Raw genomic sequence first — 25,294 nt, forward strand, 5'->3', positions numbered from 1 at the left:
ATGTAGATACTTGCAGGTTTTTGGTAAACTGTTGCCAAGAAGCCCTACAGATGTTCTAGGTTACATTTTTCCTCCAAGGGGCTTAATGCTGCTGCATCTTAAACATGTCATGACTCTCCATCTTTTTTGTTACAGTGATAATACTTTGATCACTTCAGTTTGTGTGAAAATGAAAGAAAACAGCATCCGAATACAACAAAGATATGCCAGTAACTCACAGCAGCCAAACACCTGGTTAAGCAGTGAAGTATTCCAAGGAAACTAATAACTCCTGCTGTTCTGGAGAAAAAAGGGCTTATCCCTTTTCAGTGAAAAGGGATCTCAAAAAGAAAAATAAAATTAGTATAATAAAGTTAAAAAAAAAAAAGAAAAAAGAAGGTATTGGACTCTTAGTTTACAAATGAATGATCAGTTTTTCCAGTATTCTCAGAACAGAGAAGTTTATTATTTTAAGGTATTCTCTTGTCTCAAACAAAGGAGTCACTCAAAGCACAGCTGCTCATCTTGTCCACCATTCTTTGGTCAAAAGAATACCTATAGTTACAGCACAGAACAAGAAGCTGTTACTTTCTGAGAAAAGGAGAAAACCTTGCCAGGTTTTATTTGTTGTTTTCCTAATAAGCCTGAATCTTCTTCCCATGTAAACTTCAATGCGACAGGGTAGGACAGAAGGAAAGTACAATAGTACTTTGATTGAAGTTTTAAATAGAAAGTAGGACGGAGATAAAGAGCTAAATATTGGCTTAACGCTGCTTCCAGTTATTTCAGTGGTGGCTTGCTCTGATCACACTGAAGTAGAGGCACAAAGCAGAGGTATTTTGAGAGAAAAAGTAAATGTTACCAACCATAGAAGATCTATCTGAGAGAAAGGATCATGTATTATTTACATCAGGTCCAAATAAAGACCAAAGAGATGTTGTGATCTTAATTTAAAAAGTAGCAAGCAGCACCTAGAACAAAGAACTAAAACTAAGATTTTGTGAAAACTCCTTTTTGTACCAGGTTAAGAGGTGGCACAAAAAACCTGAAGCCTCCTCAGGAAGTCAGCCCCTAAACTTTGAGTAAAAACAGATCAGCATAACTACTGAGTTGACTCATAAAAACTGCAGTCAATGAATTTTACCATTCCTGTAGAAAAAAGCTCTTAGTCTGAAACAAACACATGAACAAACTTGGCAGGCAACAGCACACTGTGAAGAAGATATACTGACCCTGTGAAGCACTTAGAAGTGAAGAGAGAAATTACCTTAGCCCCATGCTGCTGTCGTTCATCATGAGAGCAAGTTCTCTGGGTGCTTCAGCAATGGGCACATCTTCTGAGCCTCTAATCCTGGAAGAGATGAGTTAGTTGGTTCTGCAGCTGGGCAAATCACACCAGGAACTTGCCACTAAAAGGTGACCTAAGTGTCTACAAATGAGGCACTTACACACATTATATGCAGAAGCTTTCACAATTATCTTCACACTTTCAAATATACTTTAGTATTAGAAGGCTGCTTCAGGCCCAGTGCCTTTGCTTCTAAGGGTTACCACTGGGACAACCTTAGCCAACTGAGTGTAACTCAGTTGAGTACTAGCATTTCAGCATTAGAAAGGGAAAGCAATAAGGAAAAATCTGCAGTCCTTTTGTTAGAGAAATAGAAAAGTTTCATTTACTGATTACAGCAACAGGATTCAAAGCTCATCATGTGTAAGCCACATGGAACAGAATTTGTATAAGATGGTTGTGTACCCTCAAACTATGCTCCATTTTTAACAGATCATTTAACAAATGATGCTCCATTTTTAAGAGATCACTCCACCTTCTCCTTTCTGTCCAACAGAAAAGTCAGGATAGAGGCATTTCTTTTTTTTATTTGACTAAAATTCCAGTTTCCTTCACTGGTCTGCTCCAGTGAGGCTTGAACCAGCAGGAGTCACTGAACTGCACATACACACATCATTTTTGTTAGCTAAGCAACTATTTTTACATAACTGCAAACTAAAAATACTATGGTCATGTGAGGCTAAATAGAGAAATCTGGAAAATTAAAAGCACTTATGATGCAGTGTGGCAAAAAAAGGATCAATTCACACTTTAGTTAAATGATTAGGAAAGTTATTTGCCAATAACTGCTAGTAGTCAAACCTCTTATTTATCATTCAATGACAATGGACCTTAACCAGCACTCCACCTAGGCAAAAGGACAGAAATAAACACTATCTGGAAAAGGACTTTTCTTGGTTGTTTTTTTATACTCTTATGATGTTCTAACTCGGTTAAAACCTCCTAACAATGAAGCAAAGGGTATTTGAGCTTAGCTAAACAAATTTTTATTGTTAGCAGTATACAAAATGTCCCTGTTACCAAGTGCAAAAGTGAATTATATATCTGGAACTGAAACAGAACTGTGATGCCTAAGAGATTTACCTCTAAATATCAAACATTTAATTCTAAAGATACTGAAATATTTTTAAGAGAAAGTACATTATATTCTAGTTGTTTCCTTAGAGAGAATATGGCAAATCTGACTTCACATGCACCTCTGAAGAGATCACATAAATACAAAGTTCTCAGATTGATCATATACAATTTTTTTCATAGAATTCTTTTTTGGTAACTAAAGCTCTGTAAGCCATAAAGGTGTTTTTTCAGGAAAAAAAAAAGTAGCTATGAAAGATATAATGGTACCGAAAACCACATCTTTACGGATATTAAAGGTGCATTTGTCTCTGAACTTATGCCTCCAAAAATCAAAAATTTCCATTACGAAAAAAGAATCCACCAAAAAACTCAGTTTGCATGTCCTTCATATCTACTTGTTTTTCATTAGAGAGATGCATGCATAGAATTAACGTATTTGATGATTAAGAATCCATCTGTTCCTACTTAATTCTCACCTGAAGTCATAATCCTTTGTTAGCAACCTCAGTCATTTCCAACACAATTTGTGATTTCCTCTAAGACAGCTACTTTTAAAGCCACATAAACACATTATCTTCAAAGTAAACAACAATTCAAGAAGACAAAAAAATTCACACCTATATTACAGTACTCTCTTTTACAGCTTGAAAAGTAAGGGGGGCTGAGATGAAGAAGGGAAGGTGATGTATTCCTTCATGGTGGTTACAGTACACAGATGTAGGAAGTGGGGCATCTAATGCTGATTCTCATGGGGTACTGCCAGCAGCTGCCATATTAAAACAGTATAGAAATACCCATTCCTGGGAAACACTCATACCACCTCTTCCAAAAGACTGCAGTTTTTTCCCCACTGTTTTTCATTTCTAATGTTGAAATACTAGTACTCAGCTAAATTACAATGGCTAATTTAACCAGTTACCATTCACTGTTCCACTCACTTTAATAACATCATAAAAAAAAGGGTTGCTCTCTCTTTCTCAAAGACTCTACATTGTCAGACAAGTGTTAGCTTCTGCAACAAACTCACAGGCCTTTCAAGCCACATCTCACATTTCTACAGCTGCTCCATCTTCTGTTCAAGTTTTAAGCACGTATTGTGCCTCAGTCTTGGTATTCTCCCTTTTCACGAATATAACTAGAAAGAAAACATCTTTGCTACACTGAGCTCCCCTCTTCTTCCATAAATATATGGGAGAAAAACATATTCCATACATAAATACAAATATATACACATATATATGTGTGTGTGCGTATATATATATATATATACACACGTAATGATCTCCATCTTTTCTGTAAAACACGCTCCTCCCAGTCCTGACCTAGGAGGGTGCAACACTTCAAAACTGACCTTTCCAAGGAAAGGGAGAATGTCACAATGTCACATCTGTCATACATGCTCACACTGCCCTCTTGCCAAATGTCTCTATTCTTTTCAAGTGCCTGCACTAAGACCAACCTATCATTTTCTTCTACTGCTTCTCTTTTCCTGTGTAGTCTTTTAGCAGTGCTTTTCTTCTGCCTTCCTTTCTACCACATACTGTCTTCCTCTGCTGCTTTACACAGCTGTCATGCTGCTTCCCAACAGTAGACACTAACATATTAAAGTCTCCTGTTCTCTGAATCACTCTTAGAAATCGTGCCACAAGCCTTGCCTGTCTTGTTCTAGTCTATCTACTGTTGCCTTGTTCTATTCTCTCACTTAAATCAATTATTGCCTACACGCTCATTAGAAATTTTAGAATTTTCTTTAAATTGTAGGTTTCAAAATCACCTGTTATAATTCACATGGGATTGGTGTAGCTGCTGTTGTTTTAGGAGCAGTTTTGCTTCTTGATTAGTCAATAAATGTTGGAGTCGTTCCTTTTCAATTTCCAGCTCCATTTTTTGAAGAAGCAGCTTCTGCCTTCTTTCTTCATACAATATTTTGGCCAGCTCTGTTTCCTTAGGCCCTGAGTCCATGCTGTGATTCAGCCCAGAACATCGACAGGGCCTGGAACGATCACAAGTTTTGTGAACTGTCCCAGAGTGTTTTCTAAGTACCTGGCTGATATAGCAGCTCTCTTCCATGCTCCCTGAGCTCCCCACATGCTTCCAGGCACAGCCATGACTCACTTGCTGAGGGCATGCGCTCTGAAATTCACTTGCCCTCTGGTCCATCTCCTGACCTTGCTTTACATGCTGAGGGTTCCTCTGCTTTATTGGGGAAATCACATTGTTGCACTTCCTGTGCAAGTCGTTTTCCATTTGGTACTCCTTCAGACACTCTTGATGGCTGTAATGCATTTCATGGTTATTCCTGGAAGGCTGAGACAACACAACACGGGCTGGGCTTCCACCCTTTGGTCTTCTACTGTTCTTATGAAGAGTCCAAGGTCCCCCAATACCCAAGTAGGAGCTGTCCACACCCAAAGAGGGCTGTTGGCACAAGCTCTTCTTACTGGATACCTGCAATAGGAGAAACAATTTCCTGCAAATCACTAAAATTCATCTTTGTTCACCAATTTCCCTGTGTAAATGTGTTCTCTTCGAAACAGAGCTGCTGGGCCATGTTGATGGACATACAGCAAAACCCGACAAAACGTTTACCAGAATATAGACACAAATTTGCTATCAAATCTACATTTCATTCCATCTATACAAGCGTAATAAATGTAAAACTACCGTCTGCAGGGTCCTCAGCATAAAATGAGTCACTTCAGAGTATCAAGTAGTTGTGAGCATCTAGGGTTACATAAAATCAACTTGAAGAGTGGCAAAAAACATTAAATGTTAAGGTTTGAAAATGTTTAATTTTGAATACTGAGCCAAAAAATCCATTCAGCCACTATAAATACTCTTTGATTGGCTATTACACAGCAGGAGATTTGATGTAAAACATTTCACCTTGCACTGAATAGTATATTACTTACCACTGGAAATTTGATGAGAGTTTTTGAAATATCTTTATGGAAACACAGATAAAGACCAACTACTTTCTGTAAAAAATGGTTGTACATCAAAAGCTGTCATTTAAATACAAAACATGTTTAAATACAGCTATAAATGTAAGTGATTTTTCAATTAAGCTGGGCAAGTGATTATAGTCTGATAAAACTCTGAAGAAAACAAGCAACTGTAATTCACATTTGTCAATCCAGTACAAGTAAATTCTAGTGCTTTTGTTATAGTCATGGTTATTATGTAATAGACATCACAATCCTAGTTAGATCCTGGAGTATCTTTGCACTAAGGTTCACCTAGGCAGTTAAGCATTTGAGCTTTTATGCACATCACAAAAACAGTGTATCAGGCACACACATTTCTTCTGCTATAATTGCACATTAATTTTAAGAACAAACTGAATTTAACCTCCTCCAGCCTTTGGGACCTTCCACAAAGATATGGGGCTTTTTAATTACAGAAGCCAGATTTGTTAGATAGCAAAACCACTGCAGTGTAAATGGTTTGGCAGGGAAATCTGGAATCCACTGAAGGGAAAAAAAGGTATTATTTGCCCTCTGGGAATGCTTACAATAGTTAGGTATTGTGCACACAGAGTGCAAGACTCTATGTCAGTCAAACCCAAAACACGCAAATTTAGGAATGCAAGCAAGCATCCAGCAATGATTAGAAGAGAGATATAGTACAAATCTATGCCACATTTATAATTTAGATTCTTTTTTTTAATAAATAAACAAAATACTGTATACACTCAGCTGCCCTTCAAGACAACCAATTACAAGTTTCTTGTAGACTTCACAGAATGTAAATTAATGTGGATTAGCACCTGAATACTGATATTTTATTATTTCCAGTTCTGGGCATACAAATATATCCTCTCTGCCATGTGATTGAAAGCCAAGGATGTCATGTTTTGCCCCAAAGGGCCCAGTGAGTTGGAGACATTTGCATTACTGTCAGTGGTAAATGTCTGAGGAAAGTCTGGTGCTTGGACTGGGTGAAAAGTGCAGGACACTAAAACATTTTAAAGTCAGAGGGGCTGGCAGGGCAACTGAGCAGAAATGCAACATGCTGCCAAAAAGACGGAGTTTTGTTATTTATTATTTGTAGCATGCCATCCTTGACAGCAATATTTTCTAGACAAATAAAGGCTACAGAGCCCTTTTAATCTGTATTAAGCAATACAGAAAAGTCTCCCATTTCCTACATCACCTGCTTTTGGTTATAGAACATTTAGGGCACCTACAGGAAGAGGTTTCAAGGTGGAGGGCTTCCAAGTCCCCGTGGACAGCAGAAGGTCTCAAACCTAAAGATATTCTTAGAGTATCCTATCAGGGCTGGCAGTGTAGGGTGGTCACAGAAAGCAAACTCCTGTCTTTCTGAGGCCCCTAAATAGTTAAAAAGAACATACATAAAACAAGAAAACTCAAAAGATGAAACATCTGAGAACATCCTTATTTTAGCAGTTTGCTGACTGAAGAGACAAGAGAATGTTAAGAAGTCTAAGCACACAAATGAAGATGTTGCAAAATAATCATCAGGTTTAAGAATAAAGGTCCACATTGCAAATTAACTTCATGGTTGAGACTCTATTAAGAGTCCCTGAAGGCCCTAAAAGAGAGGTACCAGTTAGCATTTGTTGACCTTAGCCGCCATTAAATCTGCCCTGATGGTCTCAGAAATGGCATTGACATTTAAAGACTTCATAACAAGGCAGAGAAATTTTAATGTTACTTCATAGTTACAATATGTTTGCAGGGGGGAAAATTCTCATTAATGTCATTGAATGTGAGTGGGATTTTCTTACTCCTTTAGAAGGAGGAGGTCATGTTAGGCAGAAGACTAAGTTCCAAAATGCCTTTGATGGCTACTCAGTACTTTGCAGGGTATAACTCCAAAGAAAAATTAACTATTGGAAGCCAGAAACTACTCAACAACCTTTTTAGTAATTTGTGGGGTTTCTGCTAAAGCCTTGATTGAAAATACAGCTGGATGGTACATATTGCAGGGAAAATGGACTGACATTTACATATAGAAGCAGTCAGAAGAGACCAGTGCGAGATATGACAGATCTGTAAGATGCAGGCCAGGTAAAGGGGAAAAGTAGAGGAAAGAAATATTCCAAAGATCCACCAACTACTGTGAGTCTGAAGACACACAAGCACAAGGAAATAAGACAATTTTACAAGATGACTTTAAGAAAGATAGTGCCTATGGGACACATGGAAACCACGATGGACTGTGATGGAACAGCTGTGCTTTCTCCTCCATGGAGCTCTTCCAGGCTTGTTGTGCTGTATTTAAAGATACAAGTTCCTTTAAGTGAGGCTTAAACAAACTCAGACTGCTCCTTGTAAGGTAAGGAGTCAATAAGTCTTGATTAGATGTGAAACTCTTGTGAAACAAGGAGACAATAGAAATGGTTTTAATAATCTTTAGAAGGATTTAAAGATGAAGACATGTGGGGAGGTCTACAAAGTCTTTACTGCAACCCCAGGAATTTTTGTTCAGGGATTCGGTGCAGAGCTTAAACAAACATCCAGTCCTTAAAACTTCCTATGAACAGGCAAACAGTGCATCAGTTTCATGCATGCAGCATTACAATCAATGCAAATTGTTCTTAAATGCAACTTGTGTTCTTTGCAGTTCTAATTCACAGCACTGGCAGAGGAATCACAGTTACAGACTGACTCCAGCACAAAGGGCTTTGTACTGCAAGGGATGAACTAGCAACTGAACATATCTTTACAATATCATCACAGGCAAGGTCCTGACAGATTTTATTACATGTACAAACATGTTTAAGAATCAGCCCAAAATCATTACCTTGAGAAGTCCTGCACTCTGAGGGACAAAAGCTGGTGTTCCAGGAAAATACAGTGCTGTTAGGGTGCAGAGCAAAATTGATAGAGATGTTTACAGTCTTAGGAGTTTAGTTCATAGCACCTGGGTTTGTAGTTTTTAGCTGAAATATGTCTGAATACAGGGAAAAGAGACAACGAAGTAAAGCAATTATCAGTTGTATCTTCAGGACATTTGTCTAATCAGGATTTTCAGCTCAGGAGTTTATTTTGATGGGGTAGAAAAAGTGGAAGGAACCTGTAGATTCAGAATTAGTCCACTGTGCTGATCTAAGTAGGGACCCTGAAGTAAACCAAGAAGAATGAACAGAAACGGCAACCAGAGGAGAAATACAGAGATTTAAAGATTTTTTTTAAAGATGATGCAGAGACTACCATACACAGAAACACCTTCAAGAGCACCCAGGGCACATACTTTAGATTTTTTTCACCAGTGTAGTTGTTCCTTGGACAGGGTCCAAAAATTTATTAGGAAAAAATTATTCACTGGAAGCACTGTCAAGCCCTGGCACAGGCTGTCCAGGGCAGCGGTGGAGTCACTAACCCCGGATGTATTTAGGAGGCATGCAGAAGTGGTGTTTAGTGATGAGTTTTAGTGGTGGGCTTGCTGGTGCTGGGTCGATCATTGAACTCAGAGGTGGTTTCCAATCTAAACGATTCTGTGATTCCCCCAGTGGCCCAGCTGACACCCTCACTATGGTATACAACCTAAACCTGGAAGTCAGTCACAACTCTGAACGGTTGATATATACGGGTCTCATCTTAATAAAGCTTGGCTTTGAGTTTCAGGTCTATCAACAGTATAGCCATTTGCTTTTGTCAGCAAAATGAGGAGGATATATTACAAAAGCTCAGATAGGCTATTGGGGCAACAGAAATGCTGATTTTAGGAACTATTACATCAAATTATAGGACTATTTGAAGTATGTTACTAGTGATTAAGGAGCTATTCTTTCCAAGATTCTGTAAGAATTTATCAGGGAGAATAAAAAAACATAAAGATTTTAAAGTGTACTAGTAGGATCTAGTGAAGGCTATTAATTTTTTACTTTAAATCATATAATTTTTGTTAAAATCTGTACCATAAAAACCCCAATATCAGTTATTACGAAGTGCCATATAAAAGTACAGCAACTGTCTCTGTCACTATCTAAGACAAATACAGTAGATAACTCCTAAAGTAAGCCAATCATTTTTCAAGCAAGAAACAAGGCACTATTTTCTGTAGAAATTATGTATAGCTATGATTGCCATATTCCACTGAATAAAACAACTGGTCTCAAATGAAAGATACCGTGAATGACAGTCACCAACCTGTATTTTTCCTGTAAAAATCTAGTGAACTCAACATACTGAACAAGTGTAGCTAAAAAAGAGTAATATCACGTCACAAAAGAGTGAATCTACAGATGCTAGCTGACAGCAGAGGAACACCTCCTATGTTTGTGCTGTCTTCAGTGTTTTTTCTCTTCTCTGTTAAGAGGGTTTGAACTGGCATGCCAGGTGCACAAAAAAACCTGAATTCAAAGTAGTATGTGAGCATTTGTTGGTGCTCAGATTTAAGTGTATATTTTGCATTCATCAACATGCCACCCTTCTTCTCCAGCTACCCAAACATTGTAGATATTGCTAATAAAGGCTCCCATTTCAGATCAGCAGACTGGTTTTACACTGCCTGATAAGGCAGTTAATAATACAGTGCTCCAAGAAAACTTAAGAGAGGTATCTGCATGCCAAGTCTTGGAAGTCACTGTGAGCAAAATGTCCATTAATCCCACATGGTACCCACACGTGGCAGTGCAGTACCTAGCCAATAAATTTAAGAAAATATGTTTGCTTTTCAAAACAAAACCGTATCATCCCTGTTTGCACTACAAAAAAATGCTACTACACTAATCTTGACAGCACCAGGTCCTAACTATTAAGATGTAATGTGCTGCCAACATTACAAAAATAATTAAAAAAAAAATCCCAATCTTCTGACTTCAATTTTTTACTTCTGCCCTTTATTTTACTGAAGAATCAGTAGTTCAAGACCTAGATAAATATTTCAAAAACTATACTATTTGTGAGCAGAGCAGGTCACTACCATTTCCCAGTGCATTTGGAGTTCATGTGAAATAAGGGCAAAAGAGTGATGTGCTGCATTTTTAACATGGGCATATACAGAATAGTTGTCTAGCTGATAGAGAATGTGTAATGCAACATCTGCACCGTATGCCTTGCCAAAGCCCATCCCAAATAAATGTAGTGCATTCTCCCCAGTGCAATTAACTCTTGTACTCTGGCAGGTTGTGCTAGAAGATCATCAAGGTAGATTACCTTCCAGCATATGAACTAAATACTTACAGGTGTTATATCATCAGTTATTACTTACAAACTTCTGCATTTAACAAGACATCCAGGCAAATGAATGATCTAATTTATGAATTATTTATAAGAATTTCACAGCATGCTCCTGGCGTCATCCATGGCCTTTTCCAGGTCATATGACACCAATTAGAGCTGAATTTTAAATTATTCAATAACCTGAACTCTCTTGTCATTTAACATATAGATATCAATGCAGTAAACAAGTTAAGTCTAATGGGCCCTGGAGGTTTGCGTTCCTCCACCCATCAGCAGCAGAGGCTGTATGCTACCACTGGAATAGAAAATAATAGAATGCAGCAGTCAAAAACATTTGCAAGGTTTTAATAAGTTATTTTGCCTCCCTTAGGGATTTTAGTATAACTTACAAGCCCTGAATCTAAAACATATTGAAATCCTTAGCTATGTGCTTTTAAAACAAAATTAGGACATAGCAAAAGAGCAAGTCTGACACTAACCCTAATTTAAGCCCTTAATTTGAAATGTAGTGGAAATTATTGAGTAAGCAAGATTTACTATGCATAGCTCATTACCTTCAGGCTCTCCTACAGTACAGCCAAAAATAGCCCCTCTCCCAACACAGATACACCTGCCTACAAAGATAAGGCTACACAGAGGGAAATGGAAATGTTAATTTAACAGCTATCAGTTGACAGGCGCATCTCACATTCCTCACCATTTGGGTGGCAAAAAGCCACCCACCATTCTTCTGTCCCAACAGCACTGGAGACACCAGTGACATAGAAACCCATCAGGATTTGGGTACTGGTTTCAAGTCATAACAGTTCAGAGAGGTTTAAGGTTGCACCACATCACTAAAAAGCACAGACGCAAAAAAACATATTAAAACCATCATTTTCCATGATGACTACAAGAAGAACAAGAGAATATCAACAATGAAGCTGATGAGACGAATAGCACCATTAGATATTTTATTTTGCCTCATTGTGGAGTCTGCAGGAAATGCATGTCACTGCTGATCCACCCTGAGTCCAAGTCATATGGTAGAAAACTTCTGAACCTAAACTCTGCCTAGCACCAATAGACTTATTTTTATAGTACCTGTGCCTCAACTTTCTGAAGGCTGCTAAACTAAATCCCCAACCCACACCTGCAGATGATCACTTGCAGACCCCTGTCTTGGAGGACCCAGCAACCCCACTCATCTGCACACACATTTCCTTTGCCCACTTCTTTGCAAGGATTAAAAAGTTTCCTGAGATCTATCCAACACCAAAAGCAAAAGACAGAAAGGGAGATGTTCAGCTTATCCATTTACACATTAGCAAGAAGTTCTCTAGCTTCTGCTGTCAAGATAAATGCCAAAAAAATGATGTTGAGAGAGAAAACATCATGCCAAGTAAGTAAAAACACACGTATCCAAAATGTCTAGCCAGATTAGCAAGAATAAGGATTTAGATAAAGAACACAACATTGGATTTTCTGCTCCCTGACCTTATCATAGGAGGGTGCTGCAACAGAGTTCTCCCTGCTTTTTTAAACTTTTAAAACTTTTAAAGAAAAATAGCAGAGAGGGGGGAAAAAAGACAACTACCTAATCTCCCAGCACACATTTTAAGAACATACGAAAATAGCTATAAGGGATTTTATTTTGGTTGGCAGCCAGATTTAAGCTTCATTGCTACACTGGGCAGCATTTGATTATTTCACATTAAGGGTAGTAACATGTTGGACGATAAGAGGGAAGTTCATATTGGTTTTCATTAAAGAGTAATATCCACCATGTATTTGGTTTTTCAAGGTAACTTTTTCAAAGTTATTTTAAAAAGCAAACAGTTTTCCACTTGGAATTGCAAGTTTAGCATATCACAGGCTACACGTTTCCAGCTATTGCCAGTCTCTTTAGAATTCAATCAACATTTGTTCCGAAGTCATGCTTTCATAGCTTCAGACACAAGACAAAAGGGCAAATACACTGTGACCCTTCTAAATGGCCCTGATTACTGGGATCAAACAGAAGCCAGATACTGATGTGGACAAGAAGGTGCAGAGTTTGATGTGTAAAGATTACTGCAGAAGTAGACATTGAATCAGCATTTGCCAAAATGCACCTCACCACGACAGCCAGCAAGTATCACCTTTCCCGTATATTTGCAGTAGAGATAATTCTGGTACCCACTGGCCAGGGAAGAATTGTAAGTAACAGCAAGTGTTCACTCTGAAAATTACAGAAAGTCTTACTTTCTTCAGGTATCTCCTGCCCCATCCCTGGGGTATGGATGAAGGCTTTGAAATACTTTTGCTACACAAAGAAAGGAATAGATGACATTTAGGAACTAAAAGCATTTTCAGAAGTAGGGATGGTGTTTTGGGAAAAGAAGAAGAGAAGAGAAAAAAAAATCACAACAACTACAAAGTTATTTAAATAATAAAGAAATTCCAGACATGCAAAAGCAGAAAAGTTTTTCATTTTAAGAGTGGAAAGGTATACCTAAGTAAGCGCATTCTGTCAGGAGTGTCCTTGCACTAAGAGCTAGATAGCATTTAGATTCTGCTAATGATCCCATCTCTGGGAAATAATTCATAAAAAGTAAACAGTAATTTTCATATGCCTGCCCTTTTGATCTTACATTTGTAGGGAGTATCCTGAGGCTAGCTGTGGGCGCCCTCATGGCTCTGGCTGATTGACCTCTAATCTGCCCCTCAAGTAACGATCACGCCAAGGAATGACAACAAGACTTGCAGACATATCAGTGCAATCCCATTAAAGACAGACTGACTCACTTTATCTTGTCAAAGAAGAAGTTTCACATAAGAAATAAAAGCTTTTTAGAAGGACACTTTTATTTTGTAATGACACTGGTCTTCAGAACAAAGACTGGAATAAGATTAATGCACCAGGACCTGACTGGTAGTTTTACATTAACTGGCCAAAAGCTGGTGCAAGACACAGTTAGGTGGTAAATAGCCTTGGTAGTAGAAAATTAAGAGCATCTTCTAAAAGAATCAAGTCAGAACCATAGTACTTGACCTCTCTACATTTCAAAAAAGTACAGACATCATTTACAAGATAGCAGTTGTCTGTCTGACTGCTCACAGGCTCATTACCCACACAAGGCTGTGAGCTTTGAGATACCAGCCTGTGTAGTTTTTTTTACCCCATGCTAACCCTTAATAAATACAAGAGGGGGTCCTTATGTCTTTCCCACTGCATATGAAGCTTAGAGAGGAAACAGCCAGTCCGGAGCAGCTGACATCCAGAAATTCACTGTCATGCCAAAACTTGCAATCATGCCAAGATGACCAATTTATTGAAATAATGGAGTGCAGAAACCACAAATTAACCTGCTGGAATCCAAAGAAATGGAACCACAGACTATTTCCTATAGTAGATATTGAAAAAGCAAGCGTGCTCCCAACACATTGCAACAGAGAGATAAATGAGCAAGTAGAAACAGAGCACTAGAGTTGCCACTGAAGTCCTTAGGACACTAAGTTGTACCTGAATGGTGGCACAACTCTATCATGGGCATATATATTATATATTGTATATTGTATATTATGCTTCCAGTTCCTGCTTAAGTCTTTCTATAGTTCATATCCCTGCTCTTGTCAGATTCTCTTTCCTGAGTAGAAAGTCAACATCTTAATTTACAGTTACATAAGAACAGCATTCTGCAAATTGACAGGATTTGAACTTTTTTGACTAAGAGCACATGTAGCAGGAGGTTTTGTGCAAAATACAATGAGTTCTGAAGAAGTTACACCTAAGCACGATACCTCATAATCTGTTACCTAATCTGATAGTCTCTGCATTGCACATGACTCCCTGAGACCTCTGAGTAACACAGGCAAATGATCTCATGAGAATCTGGAAGGCTCAGATTGCTGAACATAAAAATTCAAGATTCTCTTAGCATATAGACTGTGATTTCAGTGAGAGATTAAATGTTTTCTCTTTGGCAGGCTTGCAGTATGTCAAACAGGTACATAAATTAACCAATGAAAGATTGCATGCAAAGTTGAATTAAGGAATGGGAGCATGGAGCAAATAGCAATCTCTCATTTCCAGTGTAAACCAGCTGTTGCCTTTTGAAGCTCAACACAAAGATGCTGACTCCACAACATTCCCATCACACTTGAAACGTGACAATGGATGTCCCAGTAGACATTCCATGTATGGCTGAGGCTCCTTAAGAGCTGAGGGCTTTCTGAAATGGGTTTGGTACTGTTGGAGGGGGCAACCACTGACAGAGGGAAATGACCTCTGATATATCAAGCTACAAAGATCAAGTTCCTCTTGACGTAAGGAAATGGATCTTTTACAGTCCCGCTTAACATCATAAAGTATAGCAATATTGTCACAGCTATTATTTGCATAAAATGGTGCTAGATGTGTTGTGCTAGACAGTCCAACCTGAAGGATCTCAGCTGCAGAATATTGATATAAGGGCTCTTCCATAGTAACCATAGGCCATTAGGTTGTCTGAATGGACATCCATCACTACCAGCTGGTGTGAAGAAGAACATTAAGTTAAAAAGGCATGACCAAGAATAAATTGAAAGGCTCTTCACTACTCCAGGGCAGCAGTGACTTTGTGAGGCAAAGGCTTTCACTCTGTGGCACTGCAGTCTGGACAGACAGACCAATGAAAACCACCCACAGGTTTATTAAAGGGAGTTCAGTTTCATAAAGCCCTCAAAGTCTCAGCAGTTGCAAGAGCCAGAGGTAAGGACATCCTTGCACAAAGCTGAGCCTTGGTCACAGACACACAAAAATATGCAAAGTAATTAACTATGTGATCATAGCTTCACATTAACAGTTAGCAAAACATTGTCCCTGCTTACAAGCTGCAGGACAGGGACAGAAAAGGACAGTTTCCAGCTGTGAGTGCCTACATTATAGTCTTTTCAAGCTGCAGTTGTGGAGCTTCCTTTCAATGGAGAACCACTATTTTGTTGTGTTGCGCTAATTTAAGAGCTCTATTGTGATGAGCAGGCACTCCATACCTCTTTTATGCAATTTTCAACCAGTATCCTAAAAGACATGCATACAAAAAAAAGAAATCTCTTCTCCATATGATAGCAATTAATGCAGCATATATAAGATGACTGAAATTTGACCTTAATTATTCTCAAGTAGGGAACCGATTTTTGATGGGAATTTTTTTCCCAGGGTAAACCATAAAAGTTTGTGGGTTTATATTTTACCTTTCCTCTGGTTTATTGTTCCCCACTTTGTGAACTCCATCTGCACAGATGCTGAAGACAGAAACAGCCCATGATGCAGAAAGCAGAGACAGCCCATGATGCCAAAAGGTACAAATTTTTGAAGTTCTGACAAAATTCTAATGCAAAGTTGAACCCTCTATCTGAGTTCCCAGGCCACTTCTTTGGATAGAGCTAGTTAATAAATGTATTCTGATTACCAGGCTTAAGCCTTTCTTATTCCATCTGAAAGAGCTGCACTTCAGCTCTCCTCCTTAAACTCTGGATTCAACAAAGAATAGTAACGCTTTGAGGCTGAAAATCTCTAAAACCACTCAGTGCCAACTTTAACAGGAGCAGAATTAGGTCAACAGTAAAATTCACTCCCTTCAGGAACAGAGTTTGAACCATTTACTTGAGCAGAGAAGAAATTCTCACTGCATGCTCTCATATCTGTAAAGTCCCTTGGGATTTGTAAGGAGAAAAAAAAAAAAAAAAAAAAAAGAGAGAGAGAGAAAAGAATTCCAAATATTTTTGTACAGCAGAAAGCGCTATCCCATTGGAGAAGTAAAAAAAGAGATTGAGCACCCCTCATAGTTACATATTAAATAAATACCTCTTTTGAAGTGTCACAAACTTGATGGGGGAAAATACATTAAGTCTCAAGTATTCAGATGAACAGAGTGGGAGGGGAAAAAAAAAAGGAAGAAGGGAAAGGAGGTAAAGAAGAAACCCAAATGACATTGGTTCAGTCAGGTACTTAAAATTAGTTTTCTTTAATTAGCTGAACTGTAATACAAATTAAAACTGAGTCTCTTGTTCATAGTATATTCATTGGAGGGGAGGGGATGCAGCTGGCTATTTCCAGGGCAGTTCAATCTAGTCCAGTTCTGCAGGACTGAACAGGAGCCAGTTTCTGTCCTTCTCCAAAAGTCCAAAAAGCAACTTGGCAGCAGAGAATCTGACTGCAAGCATCATCTTAGATATACTTATGAAGCACAACAAACCTGTGGCAATTGTGACTAAACTCATTAAAATCACTACAGATTATTTAAAGTCTTCATGCCTGACATTCAAGTCCTTTATTGTGCTTTAAACGCCGTGGAAAAGAAGCTGTAGACAGAGGGCAGAAATGAGGGCTTTAATACCGTAGCAGATTGTTATGTGATGAGTAAAAGGACTTTGGTCCCACAGTGTATTTTTGTCACAAAATGTTAAACTGGATTGATTATAGAATTTCCCCTTGTTTTTGAAATCTTTTGCTTTCTGGTGACAGAACTGTTGATGTTACAAATACCCAAGCCCAGCTTTCAGTCTGGATAATGACCAGAAGCAAAGTAATCAGATATCTTAGATCAGTGTCTGTCTCATGGTATGAGATAAGATTAATAGTTTCATGCTGATTTGCCATTTCCTAGAGTAGTGTTAAATTACACATTTACAGGGGGGTGGGAGGGGATGTGTACCATATGAAACTCTCAGAAAAGGGCAAAACCAAAGCACAGTTATCATAAGATAAAACCATAAAAACAATCACAGCCCTTGGGGGACCAGAAGCTCAGTGCAGCCTCTCATGTGTCAGATCATCACAAGGTGCCTGGTTATTTCATGATAAGATTATCTAATGTTAATCTCACCACTAGAATTGCCTGCAATAAAAATGTTACAAACTTTCTTTTAATTAGAGGGCTCCTGAAGATAACTACTTCAATTCTGTTTGAAAAAAATAAAGAAAAAAAAGAAAAGAAAGAAAGAAAGAAAGAAAAAAAACCACCACCCACAAACCACTCCCCATGCTTTCTCTGAAGCTGGGAGTACTTCAAATACCAAAACTGTGAATTTGATGATTTTCCATGTCTTTATTTCTGTGACTATTGACTTATCTCTTCCCTTTCTATTTTCACCCTGACGCAGGACAGTAAGTGCCTATAGGATAACACAGTTTGTTCCATTTCATTTCAGAAACTACATCAAAAAAGTGCCAAATACCTCAAAAGAAAAAATAGAATGCACCTATAAGAACGCATGCTTGAATTTATGCAGAAGGGAAACTTTTCCTAACTAAAAATTGTCAATGTGATGACCTTAGCATTAACTACCAGTGGTAACCCTGACTATTACAACTCCAATAGCAGAATACAAACTAATTCCCTGGAGATTTCTGTAGAGCAGTATCTTCAGAACCCACCACTAATTTACTGAAGGGATAATCTCAGGTGTTAGTTACATAAACTGGTACTGCAACACATGCACACACATACATCTCCTCCTTGCATTGGAATTCTTACACCTGCAAAGCTTTTATAGTAAATATCTCCCTCCTGCTACCCCAATGCACAATGGCAAATAACTGCAGTGAGTCTGCAGTTCAAACTGTAGACAAGAACTTTCAAAAGGAGATACTGTACAAAAATCCTCTAGGAAATTAGTTTTTGGGGGCAGTGGGGTAGGTTCCTCAGGAACACAATATTAAATAGGAGGAAAAAAGCCAAGCATAAGAACTCAGACAAATTAAAAAACCTCTCACTGTATAAACTTGGTCTGATCAAAACCACATTGTCACTGGGAATCCTTGTTAACTCATTAATTATCAACAGTTTGGGTCTGATCCTACATTTTTCATCAAACCTTACTATAACTGAATTAAGGACTTCATTAAGGCTACGACAGAATTAAGGCTACAACAGAAAACGTTTCGCACAAGAATTGCAACCTGGTAAAGCCAAATAAGTATGTCCTAATCACACTGCTTTTGGATACTATTCTATTGGATACTACATAGTTTTCTGTAGATGAAACAAGAGATTGAGAACAGCTGAAGTAATTAAAAAAATAGATTTGTCATTTTACTCACTGGTATGATACAATTTGCTTATACATCAGTTATTTTATGTATGCATACATAATCTATTGTCTGCACTCTCCTTGTGCTTTTAGCATAAAAATGGTTAGAGAAAAATCTAGATGTGTATTTCTCTTGAGTTCACCAGTTCCTGCTGTTTGTTTCTCACCTGAAGTCATAATCCTGTCTTTGACATCATAATCATTTGCACAGCCACCAATTGAGATGTCACAAATGGAGGATTATGGCCAGGTGGGGAATAAGCAGCAGGAGCAGTTGAACTCTTAAGAAACAAAAAATCTTATTTTCATGCAAATGTCCTTCATAATAGAGAACAAAAGAACAAAAGGAGAAAGCTACAATGGAGATAAAAATACTAGAAGCCAGATGATCTCCCTGAAGTTCCCTCTGAGGAGTAAGCTACTGATTAACAACTGCACAAATCATTACAAAAAAAAAAACAAGACTTGACATCTGATGACTGAACTCCCCCCACTGCCCCCAATACAGATATACACAGTTTTCTATTTAACATGAAATCAGCAGAAATTCAAGGCACTTTGAGAGAACTTGTAACCTTTAGAAGTATTTACATATTCCTGGCAGTAACTAAGCACTCTTCTCCTTGTTCTATAGATGAAGACATTGAGGTTAAAGAATACACAGGACCTCTCTGAATCTCAGTCACAAACAGATTGCTGAAGACATTAGGTATTACAAAATTCAGAGCTGAAGTGGCACTAATTCTGGAGTAACAGAAAACCCACAGCCCGACTTGCAGTCCAGTGGGAGGCTGCTGCAGAAGAGCTATTCTGGTTTACCAGTTCCAAAGAGTTAAAAGAATTATGAACAATTTTTTTTATTTTAAAAAAATCATTCATAAATTAATAGTCTGAAATTGATAGCCAGAATCAATCTGAATGCCAATGTAAAGTCACTGGAAAAAAAAATAAAACTGCAATCCAGATCCAAAACAACAGTAATTTTATATGAAAAGAGAAATCCAATCAGCTACACTGCTAGTGCTCATTTTGTAATGTTGCTGCAAAAACATCTACCAGAAATAATCCTGCTTTCATTTTGAGTTACTTCTTTTATTCAGGTTTGGGTAAGCAGTGCTAAACTGAAAAATGCTTGAAATTGCCATGTTCATAGCACTGCTGCTATTTTCCTTATCAAGAAAATCAGTATTTCTGTAGCAATCTAATTTAAAAATACAAGAAATTCATTTATGAAAAGGGGAAAAAAAAGTACCTTTTCACATACTTGTGTTCTGCCTCACTATTGCTTGTGACGATGCTGAATATATGCCATTATATGTGACACCATAGGTAGTCTACAGCTCAAACAATTCCATCATCTACCTGTATTCTATTCCCACACAGTCTTCTGGATATATCCTGTCCAGATCTTGTTACAGCACAGCAGATGTGGCTGCTCATTCCCTCAGCAGCAGGGTAGGAACCTTAGCGTGAAAACTGTGCCTTCTCTACTCTTATTTTCCAGTCTCTGATTTGTGATGCTGAAGCATCAGGACTATTTCAACTCCATTTGAAATGTCCAAATAGCCTGTCTGTAAATAAAAGCGCCATTTGACAAAGGAGTAATTCAGCAGAAAAAAACTTTTTGACTTTGCTGCTAATCACTTTTTATTTTAGAGATAACTTCCTCTTTCCTCCAAATCTGAAATGTGTACAAGCAGGACTATAAACAGCATTCCAGCTTTAGGCATTATCAAGCGTAAGAGCACACAGCTAAAAACACAGACCAGTTTGAGTATCTGTACAAGACAATTGCACTTGAAAAAAAACTAAGCAGTGTATGTGAAATCTAACCATGACTTCTAGTAACGGAGTTGCTAACTTAGAGTTGAATAACTCTAAGATCACTTAGGATTTTACACTTGATGGACAAACCTCTAGTTATCCTAACTAGATTTTAAACAAACTGTTAACTGCTGTCAAGTTGTATTCACCTTTCAAATCTGCTGTTCCTTGTTCAGATCTCGGAAGAAGTTTGACTGCCCAGAAGCTTATTCATTTTCCTAGTCTTATCAGTCTAGTTTAACAAAAATAATAAACCTACCCAGAAATCTTATCTCACATTTGCTTTTATACCTATCCTACATTTTTTTAAATAGAAGCTATATTCATCCACAGTATTCTAATCATCTTTAAACCTGTCACTTTAAGCGCCCAGATGGTAAAGGAGTCTTTTGCTCCTGTACAAATTTATGTATTATGTATTAATAAGGCTCAAATTCTATATTCAGAAAGCAGATACAGATATTTATGAGTAGCTCAAAGGAAATTGCTTTACAGAAAATACATTTAAATTCCTCCCTTCATTTTTCACAAAGGACGATGGGTAGTTTGTTACACTAATAATCACTTGGAACATGCAAAGGGATGTTTCACTATGTTCCTGTATCTAACTGGTGGCAGTTACCATGCTATTCCTACTCATACCAAAAGAAGCAGACATACAGGAACATGGTCAAGTCAAGAGCATGTGAAAGTCATAGCTTTACCTTAGATGTACTGAAGCTTCTCATCTAGTCGGAAAATGGGTACTTTTCTAAAAATTTACACACCTGTACTGAAAGCAAAAGTTCAATCATCTTGGAAAGCGTAACACTGTACTCATATTGAACCTTTACTTTTCGGTGAAGAGAACAAAGGGTGGAATCAATTCTACACTGAATACACATTCAAACCCTGTATTTCCATAAGACCTTTGTAAGATGAGCAGCACCCATGCTGAGAACTGCCTACTGAGAATTCCAAGACTCAGCCTTTAGATAACATATGGCAGCAATGGATAATGGACACTCTAGGAAGCAGGAGATAGAAAAATGTCAGTTAAAATATTTTAACACCAAGGAGACAACAAGCCTTTCAGAATGAAAAAAAAAATCCTCTTAGAAATAAATGAAACAAGTACAGCATACTTCGTTCAAGGCAAAAAGAACAGAGGATGCAAAATCATGCATTTGAAACCAAAGACTGAAGGCCAGACCAGCCACACCTCTACCTGGTCTAAGTGGCAGCATTTCATTCCTAGAGGTCATTTGTATCTGCTGTTAAAGTGCAAAAGTCTGGTAGGTAACGGAATAACCGATGTGCCTTCCAGCCAAAAATCCTTACTGTCATAAAAGTGAGTGCTAAAGCAGAGCTTTAAATAAAGTTTGGAAGTGAAATGTTCTCAAACATTACCCTGTGATTTCTGAAATTAGAGGTCAACTCTATTACCCCTTGATGCTTGACATCCGAAATTCCTTAAAATATGACACTTGCTTCCCATTTTCAGGAATACACCTCATGCACTCAAGCATATGGAGTCAATAAAGGTGTCTGTTCATCTGCCATCTGAAGCTTTATTTTTCTCATTTATAAACTGCAACTGGTTTCAGTAATAGCAATCCCTGCACATATTTGAAATGCACTTCCATTTTCCACATTGCAGAGCTATATGCCTTAGTAAACACATGTAATTTAGGTTCAAAACCATAGCTCCAGGCACTACATATTGAGAATTTTATATTACTGAAAATTAATGCCTTTTTTGCATATGCTTGAACAATAAATTAAAAAGCTATGTCTTATATGTATCGATTGGGGTTTTCTTAGCCTTCATTTTTAAAAGAATCATGCATACAGAGTTGCATTTTGGTTTCTTCTCTGGGCTTTTAATAAGAGAATATGAATTTATCTCGACTCATCAAAACAACTAACTATAACTCTAGGAGTCTCACATTTTGTACTGAAATTTGTAGGTGTTCAACTGTATCAATATCAACCTCTGAATTCAATTCTCCAACTGAAAAAAAAAATTGTCACCTGCCCGTATAGAAATCATGCCATTACCCAAGTAAAATAATCAAAGTAATAGTCATAATTTCTTTCAGCACAGAAAACTGCAGTCCGCATATCAGAGCTGAGTAGAAAATAAATGAAGTTATGATAATTGCTGGAAGGGTGACACTAGGCCTAAATAATGCTTTGATGCTGTTCTCTCCTGGAGAGCCCTATTTCATTCTGAAATCTCCATTCTCCCATGCCCATGGAGCAGACACAAAGAGTATTACTGAATGCATAATGAAGGTATAGGGCAAGAGTCTTGCTCTCTGCTTGCTAACACAATCTCACTTCTTCTACGGCTTTCTTTTTCCCAGGCCAGGCTGACCAGTGACCAAGATCTGAAAGCCAGAGTATGCCATAGCTTAGGGACTCTTCAAAATAAGGTTACAGTAGAAGTGGCCCAAGAGATGGCCAAGAAAGGACCAATAACTGTTGGTCCTCATGCCTCCTCATCTCAGTATAGAAGGGAGAGCCTAGAGACAGTTTAACAGAGCTGGTTGGAATGCCACGCCATGGACTTGTGGGATAAAAAGCTTAATCATGGAATCAGCAAGCTGTGTCAAAAAACACTTGAAACAAACATCTCATGCAGAACTCATTTGGGAGAAGCCTTTCATTTCTGTCATACATAAACTGTAAAGAAGACAGAATTGGAAATAAACCTTTTCCTTCCTGTGTGCCTTACTTGCTTCACTCAGAATATGCCTCTGCTCTAAATTCAGATTTAAACTTCGGGATGTCACGCTTCAGAAAGTAAAACTAATGTGGAAAAGACGAAAAAGAACTTTCAACATGCAATCTAATACTCCTTTTACCTCCAAAGTAAAGATGGAACGCATCAATTCAATCAAACAATAGTAAGAGGAATTTATTAGTTTATTTCCCTGTGAATCTTAGTAGTTCACATGCATTGTTAGCAATTATACCATCTGGTTTTATAAATTCCACTAATTTTAAAACACATTATTTCATAAAACCCATGAAAATAATTACATAAATTGGAAGAATTTTGAAAAGAAGTATCACCTTCCACTTCACAAGGGTGATAAGCAAGACAGGCTGCTCACTTATAAAAAAGAGATCTAGAAAATTATAAACACTTTCATTATGACAATTTTAACTCATCAATATTTGAAAGGAACATACACCACTTGTACATAAGTCAAGTTTAAACTAAAGTTCTGGATTTGTTTGGTGGGTTTTTTTAAACCTTCAGTCTACGAAATCCATAGTAATTTATTTTGTTTGTGTTTTTCCAGCAGTGGGATCTCTCTGGAAGTGGAGCAATGCCAGAACCATCCATTACCACAAGGTTTGGTATAAGCAGTAGAAGCCTTTCTACAGACGCTTTTTGAAGGTAACTTTCAAAGTCATTTCTACATTACAAATATACTAAATGCACCACAGTATAATTTTCTCTAAACAAAATCGTATCCATCGAATCTTCAGCCTATTATCCCACATTTTCTTTTGGAACAGACATGTCGATAGAACAGCATCGTCAATCAATCCGATAGATTCTGAGTGTATCTGCAATGAATCTACTCCACAATAAATTGGCTTGAGTCATTTAAAAACTCCTATCTTAATGTTATGAGAAGAAAAATTATTATTTTGATCTACTCCTCCTCCCCTTAAAGCACCTTGGCCAAGGGTTGAGCATTAAAAAGAAAAATAACCAATAGCTGAATTACAGCAATAAAGCCAATCCAAATGAGAAAAATATAAAAGACATCATTCTGTATAAAATACACACAAAGATTTTAACTCAAAATTTTCAACTGTGTCAAATGTGTTATAATAATTAAACAAGTAGACAGGGTACTTGTTACTACAGGTTACTACAGTTACAGGTACTACAACAAGAAAGTTGTAGGTAGTTACAACACCCACATTTTCCCCCTTTTAAATCTTTCTGTAGTTTACTACAGCATTTAAACTTGTATCCTTTCACAAACACTGTTCTATTAAAGTACTTAGCAAGAGCTCCACAGGCAATGATGACCCATAAACCTGCATGTGGATTTCTTGACTAGTGTCTACAGCAACACTAAAGGAGAGCCAGGATTCTCTCCTCCTTCCTTGCATTAGGCAGGAATTTGCAATTCCTTTTCAGAAATAATTCCCATTACACTTCCTGTTCAATGTGTGTTGCATTTATTTGTCTTGGATGAATCTCAGCTATGCTGCACTGCACCTCACACTCCTATCAGCTCACCTTAAAAGACTGCTTTCCTTCATGAAATGGTTGGGCCTAAAAATACATAATCCACTAGAATTTCATCAAATGGCACTGAGTAATTGCTTAGCTCAAATTGTAAAGAAGAAGGTTCACCAGAAGGCAGTTTCTGATGCCCATATAAAATATATTTCTGACATTCAAGCAACATAGTAGTTTGGAAAGGTGCTGAGGAGCTGAGTGCTCCCACTTTTCAACAGTTTAAAAGACTCAAGAACGCTCAGCATCAGCAGCATTAGCTCAAGCCCATGACAAATCACTTTATCTGAATATATATATTTAAATATGTAAAGTAAGCAACAAATATAACTGAAAACTGCACAGAACAGAACCAAGAGGGCCAGTTTCCCAAGTGAGAGGATCAACTGGAAGCGAGTAGCAGATCAGCCTTCCCAAACCTAAAGAGGAAGTCATTCAGAAGAATCCCAAGGCAGTATTCCCTTATAACTGAAGGCACAGAAACCTATTTCAAATACTTCTGATACTATAAGACCACCCTAAAAAGTTACTCCAAAGTAACTTTTAGACTGAGCTATTATTCTGTTCAAATCAATTCTCTCCAATGCATTGCACAAAGGAAGACTAGCTGAGATACAGCTGGCATCA

General features: G+C 37.7%; 1 protein-coding gene across 1 annotated transcript in view; it reads right to left on the reverse strand.

The window, feature by feature from the left end:
* Positions 1 to 1,158: 1,158 nt before the first annotated feature.
* Positions 1,159 to 25,294, reverse strand: part of LOC136373665 (protein hinderin-like) — a 49,555-nt gene continuing 25,419 nt past the window's right edge. The window contains exons 2-3 of the mRNA XM_066338603.1: positions 4,179 to 4,852; positions 1,159 to 1,330 (exon numbers count right to left, since the gene is read on the reverse strand). Of these exons, the coding sequence (XP_066194700.1) occupies positions 1,243 to 1,330; positions 4,179 to 4,690 (600 nt within the window). The 5' untranslated portion in view covers positions 4,691 to 4,852 and the 3' untranslated portion in view covers positions 1,159 to 1,242. The remainder of the gene's footprint in view (positions 1,331 to 4,178; positions 4,853 to 25,294) is intronic.

The sequence above is a fragment of the Sylvia atricapilla genome, chromosome Z (genome assembly GCF_009819655.1).
Source record: "Sylvia atricapilla isolate bSylAtr1 chromosome Z, bSylAtr1.pri, whole genome shotgun sequence".
Classification (NCBI taxonomy): domain Eukaryota; kingdom Metazoa; phylum Chordata; class Aves; order Passeriformes; family Sylviidae; genus Sylvia; species Sylvia atricapilla.